General features: G+C 39.5%; 1 protein-coding gene across 23 annotated transcripts in view; it reads left to right on the top strand.

The window, feature by feature from the left end:
* The first annotated feature begins 10428 nt into the window (after nucleotides 1–10428).
* NRXN1 (neurexin 1) overlaps nucleotides 10429–21704 on the top strand; it is a 1220650-nt gene continuing 1209374 nt past the window's right edge. For all 23 annotated transcript variants that reach the window (XM_025262312.3, XM_025262311.3, XM_025262309.3 and 20 more), the window contains exon 1: nucleotides 10429–11939. In XM_025262312.3, coding sequence (XP_025118097.1) covers nucleotides 11168–11939 — 772 coding nt within the window. In that variant the 5' untranslated portion in view covers nucleotides 10429–11167. The remainder of the gene's footprint in view (nucleotides 11940–21704) is intronic.

Raw genomic sequence — 21704 nt, 5'->3', positions numbered from 1 at the left:
CAGTAATTACCTTAAACGTAAATGGGTTGAATGCCCCAGCCAAAAGACAAAGACTGGCTGAATGGATACAAAAACCAGACCCCTACATATGATGTCTACAACAGACCCACCTCAAAACAGGGGACACATACAGACTGAAAGTGAAGGGCTGGAAAAAGATTTTCCGTGCAAATAGGGACCAAAAGAAAGCAGGAGTAGCAATACTCATATCAGATAAAATGGACTTTAAAACAAAGGCTGTGGAAAGAGACAATGATGGTCACTACATAATGATCAAAGGACCAATCCTAGAAGAAGATATAACAATTATAAATATATATGCACCCAACACGGGAGCACCGCAGTATGTAAGACAAACGCTAACAAGTATGAAAGGAGAAATTAACAATACCCACAATAATAGTGGGAGACTTTAATACCCCACTCACACCTATGGATAGATCAACTAAACAGAAAATTAACAAGGAAACACAAACTTTAAACGATACAATAGACCAGTTAGACCTAATTGATATCTATAGGACATTTCATCCCAAAACAATGAATTTCACCTTTTTCTCAGGTGCACATGGAACCTTCTCCAGGATAGATCACATCCTGGGCCATAAAGCTAGCCTTGGTAAATTCAAAAAAATAGAAATCATTCCAAGCATCTTTTCTGACTACAATGCAGTAAGATTAGATCTCAGTTACAGGAGAAAACCTATTAAAAATTCCAACATATGGAGGCTGAACAACATGCTGCTGAATAACCAACAGATCACAGAAGAAATCAAAATTTGCATAGAAACGAATGAAAATGAAAACACAACAACCCAAAACCTGTGGGACACTGTAAAAGCAGTCATAAGGGGAAAGTTCATAGCAATACAGCCATACCTCAAGAAACAAGAAAAAAGTCAAATAAATAACCTAACTCTACACCTAAAGCAACTAGAAAAGGAAGAAATGAAGAACCCCAGGGTTAGTAGAAGGAAAGAAAGCTTAAAAATTAGAGCAGAAATAAATGCAAAAGAAACAAAAGAGATCATAGCAAAAATCAACAAAGCCAAAAGCTGGTTCTTTGAAAGGACAAATAAAATTGACAAACCATTAGCCAGACTCATGAAGAAACAAAGGGAGAAAAATCAAATAAAAAAATTAGAAATGAAAATGGAGAGATCACAACAGACAACACAGAAATACAAAGGATCATAAGAGACTACTATCAACAATTATATGCCAATAAAATGGACAACGTGGAAGAAATGGACAAATTCTTAGAAAAGTACAACTTTCCAAAACTCAACCAGGAAGAAATAGAAAATCTTAACAGACCCATCACAAGCACAGAAACTAAAACTGTAATCCAAAATGTTCCAGCAAACAAAAGCCCAGGTCCAGATGGCTTCACAGCTGAATTCTACCAAAAATTTAGAGAAGAGCTAACACCTATCCTGCTCAAACTCTTCCAGAAAATTGCAGAGGATGGTAAACTTCCAAACTCATTCTATGAGGCCACCATCACCCTAATACCAAAACCTGACAAAGATCCCACAAAAAAAGAAAACTACAGGCCAATATCACTGATGAACATAGATGCAAAAATCCTGAACAAAATTCTAGCAATCAGAATCCAACAACACATTAAAAAGATCACACACCATGACCAAGTGGGCTTTATCCCAGGGATGCAAGGATTCTTCAATATCCGCAAATCAATCAATGTAATACACCACATTAACAAATTGAACAATAAAAACCATATGATTATCTCAATAGATGCAGAGAAAGCCTTTGACAAAATTCAACATCCATTTATGATAAAAACTCTCCAGAAAGCAGGAATAGAAGGAACATACCTCAACATAATAAAAGCTATATATGACAAACCCACAGCCAACATTATCCTCAATGGTGAAAAATTGAAAGCATTTCCTCTAAAGTCAGGAACAAGACAAGGGTGCCCACTTTCACCATTACTATTCAACATAGTTTTGGAAGTTTTGGCCACAGCAATCAGAGCAGAAAAAGAAATAAAAGGAATCCAAATTGGAAAAGAAGTAAAACTCTCACTATTTGCAGATGACGTGATACTCTACACAGAAAACCCTAAAGACTCCACCAGAAAATTACTAGAACTAATCAATGACTACAGTAAACTTGCAGGATATAAAATCAACACCCAGAAATCCCTTGCATTCCTATACACTAATAATGAGAAAACAGAAAGAGAAATTAAGGAAACAATTCCATTCACCATTGCAATGAAAAGAATAAAATACTTAGGAATATATCTACCTGAAGAAACTAAAGACCTATATATAGAAAACTATAAAACACTGGTGAAAGAAATCAAAGAGGACACTAACAGATGGAGAAATATACCATGTTCATGGATTGGAAGAATCCATATAGTGAAAATGAGTATACTACCCAAAGCAATTTATAGATTCAATGCAATCCCTATCAAGCTACCGACGGTATTATTCACAGAGCTAGAACAAATAATTTTAAAATTTGTATGGAAATACAAAAAACCTCGAATAGCCAAAGCTATCTTGAGAAAGAAGAATGGAATGGGAGGAATAAATCTACCTGACTTCAGGCTCTACTACAAAGCCACAGCTATCAAGACAGTATGGTAGTGGCACAAAGACAGAAATATAGATCAATGGAACAAAATAGAAAGCCCAGAGATAAAGCCACCCACCTATGCACACCTTATCTTTGACAAAGGAGGCAAGAATATATAATAGATTAAAGACAATCTCTTTAACAAGTGGTGCTGGGAAATCTGGTCAACCACTTGTAAAAGAATGAAACTAGAACACTTTATAACACCATACGCAAAAATAAACTCAAAATGGATTAAAGATCTAAACGTAAGACCAGAAACTATAAAACTCCTAGAGGAGAACATAGGCAAAACACTCTCTGACATACATCACAGCAGGATCCTCTATGACCCACCTCCCAGAATATTGCAAATAAAAGCAAAAATAAACAAATGGGACCTAATTAAACTTAAAAGCTTCTGCACATCAAAGGAAACTATTAGCAAGGTGAAAAGACAGCCTTCAGAATGGGAGAAGATAATAGCAAATGAAGCAACTGACAAACAACTAATCTCAAAAATATACAAGCAACTCCTACAGCTCAACTCCAGAAAAATAAACGACCCAATCAAAAAATGGGCCAAAGAACTAAATAGACATTTCTCCAAAGAAGACATACAGATGGCTAAGAAACACATGAAAAGATGCTCAACATCACTCATGATCAGAGAAATGCAAATCAAAACCACAGTGAGGTACCATTTCACACCAGTCAGAATGGCTGCGATCCAAAAGTCTACAGGCAATACATGCTGGAGAGGGTGTGGAGAAAAGGGAACCCTCTTCCACTGTTGGTGGGAATGCAAACTAGTACAGCCACTATGGAGAACAGTGTGGAGATTCCTTAAAAAACTGGAAATAGAACTGCCTTATGATCCAGCAATCCCACTGCTGGGCATACACACTGAGGAAACCAGAAGGGAAAGAGACACGTGTACCCCAGTGTTCATCGCAGCACTGTTTACAATAGCCAGGACATGGAAGCAACCTAGATGTCCATCAGCAGAAGAATGGATAAGAAAGCTGAGGTACATATACACAATGGAGTATTACTCAGCCATTAAAAAGAATATATTTGAATCAGTTCTAATGAGGTGGATGAAACTGGAGCCTATTATACAGAGTGAAGTAAGCCAGAAAGAAAAACACCAATATAGTATACTAATGCATATATATGGAATTTAGAAAGATGGTAACAATAACCCTGTGTACGAGACAGCAAAAGAGACACTGATGTATAGACCAGTCTTATGGACTGTGTTGCAGAGGGAGAGGGTGGGAAGATTTGGGAGAAAGGCATTGAAACATGTATAATATCATGTATGAAACGAGTTGCCAGTCCAGGTTTGATGCAAGATACTGGATGCTTGGGACTAGTGCACTTGGACGACCCAGAGGGATGGTATGGGGAGGGAGGAGGGAGGAGGGTTCAGGATGGGGAACACATGTATACCTGTGGTGGATTCATTTTGATATTTGGCAAAACTAATACAATTTGTGAAGTTTAAAAATAAAATAAAATTTAAAATAAACTCAAAAAAAAAAAAAAAGCAGAGACATTACTTTGCCAACAAAGGTCCATCTAGTCAAGGCTATGGTTTTTCCAGTGGTCATGTATGAATGTGAGAGTTGGACTGTGAAGAAAGCTGAGCGCTGAAGAATTGATGCTTTTGAACTGTGGTGTTGGAGACGACTCTTGAGAGTCCCTTGGACTGCAAGGAGATCCAACCAGTCCATTCTGAAGGAGATCAGTCCTGGGATTTCTTTGGAAGGAATGATGCTAAAGCTGAAACTCCAGCACTTTGGCCACCTCATGCGAAGAGTTGACTCATTGGAAAAGACTCTGATGCTGGGAGGGATTGGGGGCAGGAGGAGAAGGGGACGACAGAGGATGAGATGGCTGGATGGCATCACTGACTCTATGGACGTGAGTCTGAGTGAACTCCAGGAGTTGGTGATGGACAGGGAGGCCTGGCGTGCTGTGATTCATGGGGTCTCAAAGAGTTGGACATGACTGAGCGACTGAACTGAACTGAAGGGGTAGGCACATAGGACTTTTTGTTTTAAAACTTATGCATGAAGAATAAGAATTTTAATATATCTTTGAACTAGAAAATCACAGAAGATGGTCTATGGAAAACTATAATCCAGTGGAAACACTGTGTAGACCAACTGAAGATAAGATCCAAATTCAGAAAGGTAAAATGAAAGAAACTAAATAATTAATCAGGTCTTACATACTGATGGCAATCAATGGGTTTTAAGAGTCCAGGTAAAAGACAGGACTTTGACTCTTAAGAGAGCCTCTAGAAATCTGCTAGCATCATCAGATTTACTGAGGAACGTACACAGATTGCAAAGGTATCGTGGAACCCTTATGATTAACCATCTAGTCAAGGCTATGGTTTTTCCAGTGGTCATGTATGGATGTGAGAGTTGGACTGTGAAGAAGGCTGAGCGCCAAAAAATTGATGCTTTTGAACTGTGGTGTTGGAGAAGACTCTTGAGAGTCCCTTGGACTGCAAGGAGATCCAACCAGTCCATTCTAAAGGAGATCAGCCCTGGGATTTCTTTGGAAGGAATGATGCTAAAGCTGAAACTCCAATACTTTGGCCACCTCATGCGAAGAGTTGACTCATTGGAAAAGACTCTGATACTGGGAGGGATTGGGGGCAGGAGAAGGGAGGACAGAGGATGAGATGGTTGGATGGCATCACTGACTCGATGGATGTGAGTCTGAATGAACTCCGGGAGATGGTGATGGACAGGGAGGCCTGGCGTGCTGTGATTCATGGGGTCGCAAAGAGTCGGACACGACTGAGCGATTGAACTGAACTGAACTGAACCTTAGATAAGGTATTTTTCTGAGACTTAGCTTTACATTATTTAATAATTCACTTTAAAAATATCATGTTAGCAGTTATTAGTTCATTACATTCCCAAAGTAATCCTGTGGAATAAATTGGCACTCACTAGTACCCTTACTTTACATTCAAGGAATTTGGATTTCAGAGAAGTGACTTCCATTGGGTCAGAGAGAACAGAATGGGCTTGGAACTAATAGAAAAAAGCTAGCATTTATTCAACATAGTTCTCAACTATTTTATATCTATTTATTAATTTAACCTCCACAACAACAAATAGATAAATTGGGAACTGTTAACATATCCATTTTACAGATGATGTGACTGAGGCATTGCAAGATTAAGCATTTTACTTAAGGTCACAGCTGCTACATGGCAGAGATGAAATTCAAGCCCAGACAACCTGATTCTAGTTCCCACACATTTAATTACTTGACCACACTGCCTTTCTGAACCCAATAAAAATAATACAATTTATTCCTGTCTCCAAGTTATTTAGACTCTTAGACAAGCAGTGAAAGTATAAATAGGCTTATCAAAAGGAATGAGTTCTGGTTTCTTTGGCAGGAAATGGATATCAGATTTGGAATGTATATTATTTTAGTACTCCTGAATTTGTCTACTTTTTACAGTTTTGCTATATAGGGCTGAAATGCAGAAAATAGTCTTACCTTAACAATATTTAAGGCTGAAGCTATTAGGCTTGTGGTACTGAAATAAATATGTCTGCTTTTTATGCTCTAAAACTAACCCAGACTAGGAATATAATATGGGTTAGAAATTTAAATGTCCATAGGACTCAAACTATAATTAAGCCACACACCTCAGACTTCTCTACCACCTATTTTTGCAAGCTTCCTTTAGATTTAACTCCTTTGTCACCAAACTCAGCAATGCCTACTGGGCATGCCCAGTGATATGGTCAGTGCCTTGTATCAAGTTTCACTTCCTCCAGGTTTTACCAGCTGCAAAAGGAAGGAGGAGACAGAGCGAAGAGTTAAGCAGGAACAGAACTTGGTTCAGCTCCGGATGTCCATGCCAGGGCAGAGCACAGAAAGCTGGGGGAGGAGAAGGGATGAGGAGACGCTACCACCAAAGTACCTTGTCCAATAGATGAGTCTGGGCTCTTAAACTGGCACGCTAACTGGGTGGGTCCCTTTTGCATCTTTTTGGCAAAGCTTGGGCAGATCGTGAAGATCTGAAGTGATCACTCATCCCGGGGCCACTGTAAGGGGTGGGGCAGGGACCGTGGATCTGGGGGAATGCCAGCGACTGTGTGAACCTTGCCTGTCTCTGCATTCCTCGAAGAGCTGCAGCTTTTCTAGGGTTCCAAGCAAGAGATCAAAGTGCACAAGTAAAGCGATAGCTCATCTTAATCACGGACTCCTTGGCCCCTTCCTTTTGGCCCTGGAACCAACCCTCTCAGATACCGTTGCCCAATCACGACTAAACCCCGGAGAAGTGGAATCTCCACACAGCTTTCCGTGGGTCTAGCAGGGGTCTGGGCATGCTCAGTAGGCTACGTGTTTCTCTCTTTCTTTTTTTCCCTCTCTCTCTCTCTCCCTCTCCCGCTCTCTCCTCTTCCTCTTTTTCTATATCCACCTCCCCTCTCTCTCATGGGGGAGGGTGGGTGGTGACAAGTTAGAAGCACTTGCGTTAGGTCCCCGCCCCCAGGATCGGGCTCCCCCGGCAAGAGGACGAAGCAAAGGCAGAAACACACCTCACTGCGCAGCATCCCCATCGGGAGGGGCTGTGCCCGGCGGGCTGAGCCCACCAGTATCCCAGTCTGGGGACGGCCCGCCGCTCTCCATGGTACTGCGGAGAGCTCAGCTCCGCCCTTCTCTTTCAGAAGGACAGCACCCAACGTCACGTAACCCAGCCTTCTCGGGCTCCACGACCGCCTCCTCCTTCCCAGCTCTTTCCCTCTCCTCCTCCTTCTGCTCCCCTCCTTTGCCTGTTCTCCCCTCCCGCACTCCTGGAGATAGACGCTCAAGCCTGACGCCTCTCAAAAGGCAGCAGCAGTCGCCTTATCCACAGACCTCAGGAAATTCGCTTTGACCGTTGCATGCCTCAAGCTCTGGCTCGAGCTAAGGGGAAATAACCGGGCAGGTAAAGAAGCTCAATTTGTGTTGGGGGGGAGGGGATGGGGCGAGGCTAGCTGGAGAAGGATATCTTTCCCCATTGTAATTGAGCCAGGATCTGCCACAAATGCACAGGGAAGGATGGGTGGTGGGAGGGTGGAGGAGTATAGATCTTGGTTGTTTTGCATGAAGCTTTTTAAATAATGGCAAGAAGATGAGATGGTGAAGCTAGGGTAGTAACTTGAAGACTGAATGCAGTAATTTATTAGCAGAAAAAGAAAACGGGCAAGTTAGAAACCAAGGCAATAAAATACATCTAGAGCTACATCTTTCTTTCCCTTCCCCATCAGCCCCATGCTGTGCCTAGCCTTAATTTGTGCAGTCGACTCCAGGCTCCAAGAAACTGCACTGGTATTAGAGATGAGGCTTAGAGACTGGGCGGGAAAGCCAGGGAGAATTTTGGGTGTGCATTGGTATTAAGGGACTTTGAAATATCCAGGGGGAAATGATAGGTGCTTCTAAAAATCCTCTCAAATATTTCAGGTTCTTTATTATGATATATTGAATGATGCATGGAAAGGTATGTGCATGTTTGTGCGTGTGTGTGTTACCATAAACATATTAAAATAAATGCAACTGCAGCCCATGAGCATACTGTATCGATCCTTCCAGTGGCTTGGGAATGAATTTGATTCTAGAAATGAAAGAAAAGATTAATGAGGCTGTTAGTCTGCTTTTGAATTAGAGCGCTTCTTCCTTTGGCTGCAGTGAGGTTGTTTTTCAGATCCTTTTATTTTATCCTCTAATTTGTGAACTCGCCAGGTTTTCCCGGCACCTAGAGAGAATCCTTTTCTCCATATAAATACATCTACTCTCTCACACACAATGAGCTTCCTCTAAGAACTGGAAGAGTCAGTTGACCTCCCCTGTGGTAAGAATATATATGTTTTCCTCCCTCTCTTACATTCCTTAAAGAAAAAAATGTCAAGATATGCATCATTGGAGGAGGGCAAGAGAGCGGTGTAAAGAAAGGTTTTATGATATATGGAATGTCAATTAATAAAACAATTGATTCCAACTGACTAACAAAAAAAAAAGGTTTTCTAACACAGGAGCTTGTAAATGGTTTCAAAGCACTTACTCTTGATCTTGAAATTTCAGGTTTATTTCACAATGACCGAAAATTTCACAGATTTCTGAGTCCACTTAAAAAATGAAAATCTTCTGAATAATATGTTTCTTAGAATGATTTTAAAGAGCACTTTTCTTTGGGTTTGGAGCAGGAGTAGACAAGATATGGCTGGTGATTACTGATGGTGTGGCATGTATCAGCCGTAATAAAAAAGCAACTGAGATTTTAATTTCCCTTTGCTAGTGGGCAGTGTGTGTAGTGTGTTGTGTGTGTGCTGAAAGAGAGAGAACCGGTCATCAATTTCATCTGGGGAGGAACTTGAAGTGGGATCCCCTAGCTTGGTGGCTCTCAGATGACACCTGTAGGGATTGCTCTGTATTGAAGACAAATGTTCTTGGTTCCCTTCATGGAGGAGCAGCAGCACAATGCGGTGCCATAAATTACTGCTAGTTTCAGCTTGTAGGAAAAAAAGTGTTAATTGGATAGTGAGTTTCTGTGTCTAGGCAATAAACTGGTGTCTGTGCCTGTGTGTGTTGTGTGTGTATGTGTTGGGTGGGGGGAGATAGTGAGAAATGGAAATGGTGAAGGAAATACATGTTTTCTTAACCGGACCAGACGATACATTGTAATTTTCTTGGTTAAATATGAGAGTAATTTTTGGATAAAAAAAAAGACTGAAAAACAATTCACTATATATGAGTTCTATACCATTACAAGAACCTGTCAGATTAGAGTTGAATAAAGAGAGATGATTTAATAGTATAGTGAGTAATTCAAAGATATGATTTTAAATGTGAGCTTTCTCAAGCCATAGCAGCTAAGGTGAAACAGTAGCTATTCTAACCACACAAATTCTAAGAGCTGACAGCCAGAAAGGACTTGAAGAGGAGTTAAGATCACTGCACTGTTAGGCAAAATATTAAATACTTGACTTTAGAGGAGTTAATATTATGGCAGTTGAGACACAAATGCTGCCGAAAACAGACATCTGACTCCAGTGAGGTATTTTCTCCTATAATGAATGATTCCTTCAATAAAAAGGAAGAAAATACTCATTTGAAATTTAAGAATCCCAAACAACCATCAGTGTTCTTCTCTCTCTGAGAAAAATAAGAGTAGGAATGCTACACAAATCCATGCTGGCAGCTTCCAGTCAAGTTTGGTATGCTTTGCCTGTTGTAAAATCAGCTATTAACTGAGATTTAAATAGGCTGTATTTTTATTGTCCATATAAGCAGTGCACATATAAGCAGAAGTTTCTAGCAGTCTTTCTCTCACCTCTCCTTTTCATATATTTTAAACTTTCTCAGAAACATTAAAATATAACATTAACCAAATTTCTATTTAAAAGAAAAAAATTGGAGAGGGTTACCTATTAATGGTTATAATAAACTACAAGGGTGTAGTACTGGCTGATTGTAAGAGTGTGATATTAACTATTAGGAGACATTAGTTCTTCTTACTTATAGATCAGGACAAATAAGTTCCTTCCAATAAGGTTAACTCTGATTTGCTAATAACAGCAATTATATACCTGATTTCTGGGTTGAATAATGATTATATGATACTCAGACTTTAGAACTTAATTTTTATTTTAATTCTCTGCAGATTTCTGGGTCCTTATAAAAAGACAAAATAAAACCAAAATGCATCACCAACACACGACCAATTGATACACTGGCATGTTAGCTTGGCCTTGCAGAGAAGGAGAGGAGAGAAGAGGAGCTGGTGTGTTTTCCACCTCTAACATCTTCTGGCTATTTCACAGCTTCAGTGTTTGAACCCTATTGTTGGGGAGGGAAAAAGAGAAGTAAAGTCCTGAGGCCATGTGCAAGGAATTCGGCTTTGGCTACAGTGGTACTGGAAGTCTATGATAATGGCAGAAGACGCAGGCCTTTGAAGCTACTTGGGTTGATAAGTGGTGCCTTACTGGTTTGGACACTGCACCTGGAGGAGAAACACCTGAGGTGTTACCAAGCATTCAAGGATCCTGGTTCTTTGCTGGCATCTTACTTCCCTGGAAAGTGTTTGCTTTTTACCTGACTCTAACCGTTTCCCTTTTGCCTGGTACCACTGCTGATACCTGGCAGATAATGGTATTTGAAGAGTGAAGTATCTGTCGACCCCACCAATGCCCTTGGACTAGTTCATCAGACTCAAATGGATGCGTGATTTCCCTTGATTTTCTGTTGACACCTTTTTCCAGAACGTTGCTTCCAAAGTGTATCCTCCCTTTGGTCCGGAAGTTCTGTGGCTGCCCTGTGCTACTGGGGTCTACGTTTTCCAGTTGGGAGGGGACTATAGGGAGAGAGGGAGGGGTTGCTGGAAGAAGAAGAAGAAAAAAAGAGCTAGATAAAGGAGGGGACATTCCTCCCACTCCTGCCCGTCCCCTTACCCGACTTCTTTCCGGACCCCGATTTCTGCATCACGGTGTCCAAGATCATTTTGACCCTGTCGGCCCAGGCAGCCCCCCGCCGCACCCCAGCCTCGAGCATGGGGACGGCGCTTCTCCAGCGCGGGGGCTGCTTTCTCCTGTGCCTCTCGCTGCTGCTCCTGGGCTGCTGGGCGGAGCTGGGCAGCGGGCTGGAGTTCCCGGGTGCTGAGGGCCAGTGGACGCGCTTCCCCAAGTGGAACGCCTGCTGCGAGAGCGAGATGAGCTTCCAGCTGAAGACGCGCAGCGCCAGGGGCCTAGTGCTCTACTTCGACGACGAGGGCTTCTGCGACTTCCTGGAGCTCATCCTGACCCGTGGCGGCCGCCTGCAGCTCAGCTTCTCCATCTTCTGCGCCGAGCCCGCCACGCTCCTGACGGACACGCCGGTCAACGACGGCGCGTGGCACAACGTGCGGATCCGCCGGCAGTTCCGCAACACCACGCTCTTCATCGACCAGGTGGAGGCCAAGTGGGTGGAGGTCAAGTCTAAACGCCGGGACATGACGGTGTTCAGCGGCCTCTTCATCGGGGGGCTTCCCCCAGAACTGCACGCCGCGGCGCTCAAGCTCACGCTGGCCTCCGTGCGGGAGCGAGAGCCCTTCAAAGGCTGGATCCGCGACGTGCGGGTCAACTCCTCTCTGGCCCTGCCCGTGGACAGCGGCGAGGTCAAGCTGGACGACGAGCCGCCCAACAGCGGTGGCGGGAGCCCGTGCGAAGCTGGCGAGGAGGGCGAGGGCGGGGTGTGCCTCAACGGGGGTGTGTGTTCCGTAGTGGACGACCAGGCGGTGTGCGATTGCTCGCGAACTGGCTTCCGCGGCAAGGACTGCAGCCAAGGTAAGGCCCGATGACGCTGGAGCCCTGGGGCCTTGGCCTGGGCAGGGTACGGGGAGGAAGGGCGAGGCAGGCCGGGGCCTGTGCATGCGGGCTTCCTTATCTGGAGAGCTTGTGTCGCGTAGGGTCCAGGTGAAAACCTGTTTTGGGCCTCTCTGCCCTCTCACCTCCCACAGCCCCTCCCGTGGCCTCTTGGGAAAGGTTGAGCATTCCCCATTTCCAGGTTCAGTTTCCTCCCGGAGCCCTTTCCACTAGTCCTACTTCCTTCCAAGTGGCAAGTAAAATGACCTCTCTAAATCAGTCCTCGGGTTCTTTGCCAAGCCGTTTCCTCTCTTCACAGGACTGGGGCCCACCAGAACATATAATGTGCTTTTCCTCTGTCACCACTGTCTGTAATACACAGATTTCCCCCGTAAGATGCAGATTGGGCATACGTTTGGTGAAAAATGAAGTCAAGAGAAATTGACCATGGTTGAGAATCCCCACATAGTTGGTAATGGGCAAGGGAGACAGGATTCATAGACACAGCTGTGCCTTTTACAAGTAGAGTGGCCAGTCCTGCTCCTGTGGGGAAAGGGGGGTGGAGTAGGGCAGGACTTGTGCAAGATTTCTTGATTAGGAGGAGGGTTCTTGGAATTAATGGTAGTTTCTCTGGCTATGTCCAACATTTGTTGCTTTAATCAAATTATTTCTGTGGTTTCTTGAAGTGGGAGAGAGGTCAGCTCATGTTTAGAAGTGTTAGAGATTAAATAGCATATTTCTTAATCAGATGACTTGGGAAGGTAAATAGTAGAGAGATTTAGACGTTGGACTGGGAAGCGTCTGCAGGCTAATAAACAGGGGATGCATATGAAGCATTGCAAGAGATTTTCCAAGAATATTCAGCTAATGATATTTATCTGAGTAGTGGAGGCCAAGCTGTTGTTCTTAGGGATTGAAACTGTGGAATTTAAAAAAAAACAAAACCCTCATACCTCTAAGTTTAATTTTCTCCCTTTTATACATAAAATTCAGTCATTAATGTGTTTTTCCAATGTTGCTACATAACAATGACCAAGGGAAAATATTGTTGTATAGATATAGGAAAGCCTGTGAACAAAAAGTGAACGATATGAAAAAGAAATATGAATGTATCCATGGCTGAGCAGGAGAGATGTCAGGGTTTAAAGTAGATAGCTTTCGGGTCAAATCAAGACAATCAACAACATATGGATAAATGGCATTTATGGCTGTTTTTTAAAGGTGAATTATTAAAGCTTATTTTGAAAGCTTTAGAGACAAAAACTCTATGTATGGCTATATTTTATTGTATAATATCTTCTGGACTTTTTTTGTTTTTTGTTTTTTTTATTGCTGACACTGCTAAGGGGAACTAGCCCTTGTAAATCTTACTAGACTTGGCAGTTCTCTCTTACCTGACTTTAAGAGAAATGAAGACTCGATAAAATTTGTAATTGTTTAAACAACAGACAGGGGAAAAAAATCTAGTCATTAGGAGAGTTCTGTAGCCTTCATGGTTTTATGAAAAAAAAGTAAGGTGTGACTGTACTGCTTTCTGCCTCCATGAAGGTTTTTGTTTTCATGTATTTTGGCTTAAATTATAGAGGACTGTGTATCCCATGGCCTATACTACACTTTAGCTTGATAGGTAAATTTCCATGGATTTAACATCAGGTTTTATAGTTATGTTTTATGAAAAATGAAACAGTATATGCTTTTTTCTCTACCAAATCTAACTTGATTGTAAGCCATAAATAAGTTAGCTACATTTGATGGTTTGCTATAGTATAATTTGAAGTTGCATACCTCTGCACTGATACATAGAAATGAATAAAAGATGGACGTTATTTTATGGGACACATTGCTCTAAATACCCCAATGCTGCTTTAAAATACAAAGCAGACAATTTAAGGAAGAACACATGAAATATAACTTCCTTCCTTAAATTAGGAAACGAATATGACACAATGACAGCTTGTTCTGTGTGGGAGGGTGTTTTAAATGAAAATTTTTATTTTTCTGTGCATTTTTAACATAGGAATCCAGGGATGTGCATAATCAGGAACAGTTAAGAGTGGAGAAAGCATGGCAAAAGTAATATTTTGAAGAGAAGCAGAATTGCATATCTCTGAAATGGAAAATGGAGTGATAAAGGCAGAGCCAGTCTCCCTAGAAAGATTGGCTCCATTTTGCTTATTTTCTCTGTTTCATGTGTGTCAAGTGACTATTAAATAATTAATCGAGAATGGATGCCTCTCCCAACACCAATCATGTATTGATGGCTAGGGATAGATGATTTGTATTCAGATGAAATATAAACAAAGCCCTGCCTGTAGCCAGTATTTACACTGATTGCCACATTAAAAAAAAACATGGTGATTTAAAAACAAACCCATAATCATTTGAAAAAATTTGGAAAAAAAGATTAACAACAAACATTAAATAATTTTCAAATTATATCTGGTCCCAACTACAATTTTTTAAACTTGATAAAAAGTCTAATATTTTAGTTACCTTTGTATTCCAAATACAGTAAGAATTATTAAAAAGAAAATTTAGGAATATTCTCTTCTTTCTAGAGTGCCTTTAAACAACTTATGCACCTATGGATTTCTAGAATATTTTCATTTAATGAGCTAACTTTTATCCTTACTCATTTGTTCAGATAGCCTGACAAGTTTTATTTATTTATTCATGTGGTGATGGAAAGAGAAAACAGAAAGGTTACGTGTCATGATCAGGTTAGTGGAAGAGCCTGGGACCAACCCTCTTACTCTCAAACCCTGTATTTATCATGACTGCTGAATATGCTTTCCATTTTATTAGATTTGATCATTTTTTCAGGTCCAGTGATTATTCAAGAGAATACACACACACACACACACACACAGAACTAATGTATATGATGGATATTTATGGGATATATAGCTTTTTCAGTGAATCATACCCATCTTAAGTGTCCTGGGATCATTATTATTTAATAAGTTTCTACTTAAGATCACTAATAGTTTCCTAGCAGCTTGAAAGAATTAGTGAATTCTGTGGCCACCCAGTTAAAAATGAGAATAAAAAGCTGATCAATGAGAACTTAACTTATACATTTCATTATTTCCAAGTCCAGGTTTTATGCATTTTAGGGCCACTTATATGAAAATGTCATACTAGACTGAGTATCAGTTTTATTCACTTCCTCTGTTTACATAGCCTGAAACACAAGTGGCTTGTGATGGCTGATTGCTTAATATTACTGAACATGACAGTGTGATAGATATCACTTAATGAAGCCTCTGCTTTCTATGACTTTATGAATGTTGCCAGATAGACAATCATATTCACTCATTCATTCATTTTTTTCTTTATCCAGCAAGTATTAAGTGCTTTGCATATGCCTGAATCATGGGCCTAAGCGATACAACTGTGAGTAAACTCTTAGAAATAGTTCCTACTTTAATAGGAAGGTAAAAGCCTCACATTCCAGTGAGGAGGCTCAGTAATTAAAAAAGTAAATACATGAAAACTTTAAACAATAGTATCTATTTTGAAGGACAAGTACGTTGTACTATGAGAACTTAAAATAGTATGAACTGAATTAATCAAAAAAAGTTTTCCTGAGGGGTGATACTTAAACAAAAATCTGAGAGATAAGGAATTAGCCAGGTAAAGACACAGGAGAAATGTTAAGTTACCGCCTGGTGTAGGAGCTGACACGGCACATTCAGGAAACTAAGGGAAGGCCCTTGAATATGGAACTCTTAGTGCCGTAGGGCTAGGTCCTGTAGGGCCTTCCAACACAGTGTTAAGAATTTTAGTCTTTATTGAAAAAATGATGGAAAAACAATGGAAGGGGTTTAGTGTGGAAGGTAACGGGGAGGACATCATTATCAAATTTACATTTCAGAATGATTCTCTGACTATAGTGTAGAGAACAGATTGATAGGAGGCCAGAGAAAAGCATTATTTTCTGTTTGTCACTCAACAACAGTTGTTAAGCACACACAAATGTTTTGAGTGTCTACATGCACACGCAAACTGTAGACTGAACCAGGGGATAGAGAGGGAAGCAAGATTCTTTTTCTGAGGAAGTTAGAATCTTTGTAAGTTTGGTTCTGTATAGAACTCTGAGGCCACTTGTTTGGAACACTTTGGTTCTACCTGTAAAATGCATTATCTGAACCCTTTATGTGGATTATTATGTGATTTCTTTCAGATATGCGCATTGAATCTGCAGGCTTCTGGACCCCATTGATAGTGCCCTATTTAACTATATTCCCAAGGACCTTGCTCAACATGCCTTCCTTGTGATTATATATACAGATAGATAGATTTTAGGCTTTCAGTATTTTAACTGCTCCAATAAAGGGAAATACTACATAGATATAATCCTCATAAGGTTAAAAAAATTAAGTAGTTACTGTATAGGTAAGTACTGGACAAAAATGATTCAGAGATTTTTGCCAGAGTTTTGTTTGAAATCTACCATCAGAGGAAAGGTGGATCACCTGTGCTGAAAAAACTTCGAGGGGAATGGAGAAATTCATAATTTTGATTTAGATAAAATGTTCTGAGAAGCTCTTGAAGCATAACAATGAAAGTCATCTGTCTGATCTATCAAAAAAAGCTTATCTTGGCTGTAAAATAGTAATCAAAACTGACCATTTTAGAATGCCACAAATGAAGTGGAATGTGTTAGTTTGTTTAACTATGCTGAGATGCTTTTGCAGTATAAAGATTGAGTTACACAGACTGTGGGACCACACTGCCTGGTTTCAGTGGGCTCACCCAAACTTGATTCCTCAATATTGTCATCTGTAAAAATGGTATAATAGTACCTGCTTCAAAGGGCTCTTCTCAAAAGCAAGCAGTTCAGTTCTTGTAAAGCTCTTAGCACAGTTTCTGGCACATAGTAAATATTCTAAAGTATCCACTTGTTATTTTTGTTACTGTTATCACCACTACCACTAGCATCACTACTTCTACTGATACCACTTTCTTCAGGGCTAATGTCAAGTAAAACTCAAATATATGCGTGCATGCTCAGCTGTGTCCAACTCTGCAACCCCATAGCCTGTAGCCCACCAGGTTTCTTTGTCCAAGAGAGTTTTTCAGGCAACAGTACCGGTGTGTGTGTTAGTCGTTCAGTCGTGTCCAATTCTTTGCAACCCCATGGTCTGTCCATGGAATTCTCCAGGTGAGAATAGTGGAGTGGATTGCCATTTCCTTCTTCAAAGAATACTGGAGTGGGGTGCCATTTCTTCCTCCAGGGGATCTTCTCCACCCAGGGATCGAACCCCTGTCTCCTGTGTCTCCTGCATTGCAGGCAGATACTTTAGCTGCTGAGCCATTGAGTAGGCACTGAAAATTCAAATATGGAACTTCTTTTTTTTTTAATTTAAAAGGAATTTTAATGTAATAATGATCCTTGCTTGATTAGCCCTAAAGTTTCAACTTACAAACAAAAGCAAAGAGTAAACACAAGGAACCTTTATTTCTGTTTTACACAGCTGTGCTCTAATGTTACCCATGTCTGGCTGTAATTCAAAATATTTAAAACATATTCTACTTGAGAAATTTTATTATAATTAAGTGAATCTGTAACACAAAAGCATTTGTAAAAACTGTCATTTTCTACATAAATACTTTTATCCATCCTAATCCCTTAGTGATTTTTTACAATATTTATCCTAATTTATGGGTATCTAATGAATCTATCTTATTTATAATTGGTCTTTGAGGTTCATCTGTAAGTTCAAGTTATTTGTCTGTATGTTACAGAGAAGTTAATTATATACTTGAACTTCTAAAAACTCAAGAAAGATTTCTTATAGTTGCATGAACAGATTATATTTTTAGTGTAAAATCATATATACTAGTAACGTTATGTTCCAGTTTTGGATAGCATTAAATTAAATGTGATAATTAAATGATTAGTTAAGAAATTTCTGATTGACTACAAAAGGACAGGTAGTATATAATATTTCTCTTATTCTTAGCTGCATTCTGAGTATTAGAACCTTGAGCCACACTGGTTTCTGAAAACAGGACTCACATTCCTTATTACTTTCTCAGTGAGCATTTGGTGACTACTCTGTTCGTAGGGCTAACTCTTATAAATATACACTGAAAATTAGTCCTTACTGTAGATATCCAGGTTTTGTTTTGTTATGGAGATGATAAACCTATTATTAGAAATTGTTAGGCAAACTGTACTTTCAAAAATTGCACAAGTATTTGACATAATTCAGCATAAATCATTTTTGCATCCTAAAGGATTTTAGTTTGTTATGCATCACAATATTACGTAGAGCCCTTTTACTTTTTCCTTGTGTACTTCTCTATGATTGTATGGTTCAGTTTCTTGCTGTTACTTGGAAGTGTAGAAATTGGTAAGTGTAGTCCTTGCTGAGTAGTAAGTCTTAAAATGTCTGAATTAAGTTCTAGGGGAAGAAAAGTTACTTTGGTTAGTTGCTTTAGAGCTCTTCAGAAATTGCATGGCTTTTTGGTTTTCACTCTTAAGCATAGATTCCATGCATTTCCACTTGAACATGGAATGTCTACAGTGCTCTATCAGATTATTGTTATTGTTTACACAGTGTATGTAAACAGAAGGTGTTATTGTTATTGTTATTGTTATTGTTTACACAGTGTATGTAAACAGAAGGTGGTGTGGCATCTGAAGAGCTAAATTCCAGATGTGGCATTGCTTCTAAGTTCTGATAAAAGTAAAGTAAGGCTGCTGATGTTCTAATTTCAGTTTCCAATACTGCACTTTGAGAAACACCTGATCAGACTACTACAGATTGTGAACTCCGGCTAACCTACCTCACAGAAGGTTTGTGAGTAGATGATAGATGTAAAGTCTCAGAAAAACATGAAACTTTAGAAGTATCCAATGGCAGTAGGGTAGTGGCTCTAGGATGTTGTGGATGTGAATAGTGAAAATGTTAAACTTGTTTCTGTAAATCTACTTTGAAGTCATTTTCTATGAATTTTAGATTGTTTACACCCAATAGTAGGTATGAGATTTGGTAGAGTTCCCTTAGTACATATTGACACATTAATATAGACAAACTGCTTAAAGAGCTCACGATCTCCTTGTTCCTCCTATGTAAAATCCAAACAAATGGAATTAGTAACATAAGGTAGCAAATGTATGAGTATATATCATATGATTATCTGTATGTGAAGTTCAAAACAGATACAACTAAATCTGCTGTAATAGAGGTCAGAATAAGGATTCCATTTCAGTGGTGTTGAGTTAGAAGAGGACACAGTGGAGCCTTTGACATAATCTTGGTGGTGGTTATATGGGCATATGTATGAGTAAAGATTCACTGAATTATACCCTTAAGATTTATGTACTTTACTGTATATAAGCTCCACCCCCCAAAGAAAAATCCTTCAGAAGCATTGAATGGAATGCTTCTCAATGAATACCAATGCACTGATTATATATAAAAAAAATTGCAAAGGAATCCTTAATGGAAATACATATTTACAAATTTTAGCCCAAGAGTCAGATATTTGCAACATAAATCCAGTGACCTTTCCAGGAAGCAAGTGTATTTATATATAAATGCATCTAAGAGAAAGGAGAGCGATATTGTTTTCAATTCCTACACAACTTTTAATCTGGTTTCCAATTTCTTGTGCCTTTATATTGGAAATAAAACATAGGGTCTTATTTTACATTTGTATCTATTTGAGTGAAAATCTTACCAATACATTCAAGCAATATATGTTTTCCAATTAGAACAACTCAACTACTGGTATTTTAGGTAATTGATGATGAATGTATTGTAAAAGCTCAATAAATACCTGAATGAGTGGATATTGGAAAAAAATTACTAGTCAAGCTATACTCTATCTAAACTATAAATAACATGATTTCCCCCCCAAAGAAATATTAGGCATCAGATTATTTCAAAAGGTACACTAGGCCCTCCTACTTTACTGGTGCTATAAGCACCTCTTGAATTTGAGTACAATTTAAAATCATTCTGTTTGGAATCACATTTATTATACTTACTATTTAATGTTTACTAAGTGAAAGGCATTGTGCAGTGTACTTTATCTGTTTTACCTTATTTTTTCCTGCAACATCCTATTTGATAGATTTTGTAAAATGCCCATTGTACAGATGAGAAAACTGTATTAGAAAAACTAGCTTGCCAAAAATTCCATAGCTCAATGGCAGAGATGAAACTTGAGCGCAGGTGTGTCTTTTGTCCCAGCAGGCAGCTGTATCCATTATATGACAAAACCTGTGTGTCTCACTTAACAGACAGGTGATAACTGCTGAAAATATGTTCCCTACTTGTCAACTTGCTGCCAATTTGAATGGCTGATTTTTAATAAAGCCTTCAGAATTGACGATTGTGGCAGACTCTTACATTTAGTGCCATTTCCTAATGTCATGATAAAGAATTGGATTAGCTTGTCAGGATTCATCACACTCTGTTTATATAATGCTTGTGTATTTGCTTTTTTTGTTGGCCTTCTATTCATATTATGCTTATTAGGTTGATTCTACTCTGATGCAACGATAAGTAAAGAACCAATATCTTGCATGTAAAGAATATTACAACTAATTCTTGATCATGTGAATGAAAATACTTAGTTTCCAAAAACAAGCGACCCAATTTCCATCTGTTTCAGATTATAGGAGATACAGTTAATTAAAAGTATCAAAGTCCATGGTGATTCAGCACAAATGTAAAGACCCAGGCTGGTCCCCTAAGTATACACTTTGAGAGTTGCTGAGTTAGAACATGATTCTGCTGAAGATATAGGTGATGGTACACTGGGCACTTAATTGAAATTACATAATGAGAAAGTAGTGTCTCTTTCTGGGTAAGTGAATTTGGCTTCCCAATGCATTGCCTAAATTTGAACTTGGGAGTAGTTCTTGGAGTTAGAAAGATATATTCTCTATGCTGTTTCTGGTATATATGAAACACTATTATTGGAAAGAAGTGGGAAGAAAACAAGACTGACCTGGCAAGACACAAAGTGCTGACCTGGACTCTTGTCTAGTCATTTGTGCTCAAAACTGTCTGAACTGTATTTAGTAAGACACTGATGCCACATTATGGGAACAAGTGCTGCTTCAAATAGCACTTTCTCAGGTTGATTCCCAGGAGGGATCTGGTGGTTCAGAAGTTCGAAGAGGCACTGCCAAGAAGAACAGTTGCCTCACTAGCATCCTAACATTAGGAGGGTCCTCCCTTTGTTTAATTATAGACATAATGAATTCTGTGTGGATGGCAATCCATAACAGAAGCAGAACTGATCACAGTTACTGTTGTTTGTTACCTTACAATACCTGGTCTTGTATGTAGAGCCAGCTAAACTTGGGTGTTACCCAGACATTGCTAGATTCAGCAGAAAGAACCACTCCAGTCCAGCAGAGGCAAGGAAATTAAAGACTCATGTTTTTCTTCTAAGTAATGATGTCTCTCTATAATTAAGCGTGCCTGGACTCTCCTTAGGGAAAAAGCTGGCATGGCAGCGTATAACTATAGCTGCTGTATGGAAGATACTACCTTCCAACTTAAGGTTTTCATCTTGAGTGCAACATTGATTTTTTTCCCTTGCAAACAATATAATTATTTATTTGAAATGACTGTATGTGATGCTTAAGGTATTAAATGTTTAATTTTTCCAGATCAAGACATTATAAAAATAAGAAGTTATATATTGTATTCCATGACCCAATTTCACAATTACATGTATAGGAGGATACATTTATGAACCCCTGTTTTAAAAATT

This window comes from Bubalus bubalis, chromosome 12 (genome assembly GCF_019923935.1).
Source record: "Bubalus bubalis isolate 160015118507 breed Murrah chromosome 12, NDDB_SH_1, whole genome shotgun sequence".
Classification (NCBI taxonomy): Eukaryota; Metazoa; Chordata; class Mammalia; order Artiodactyla; family Bovidae; genus Bubalus; species Bubalus bubalis.
Note: the sequence above shows the minus strand (reverse complement) of the source record. Positions and strands in the feature narration are given on the sequence as shown.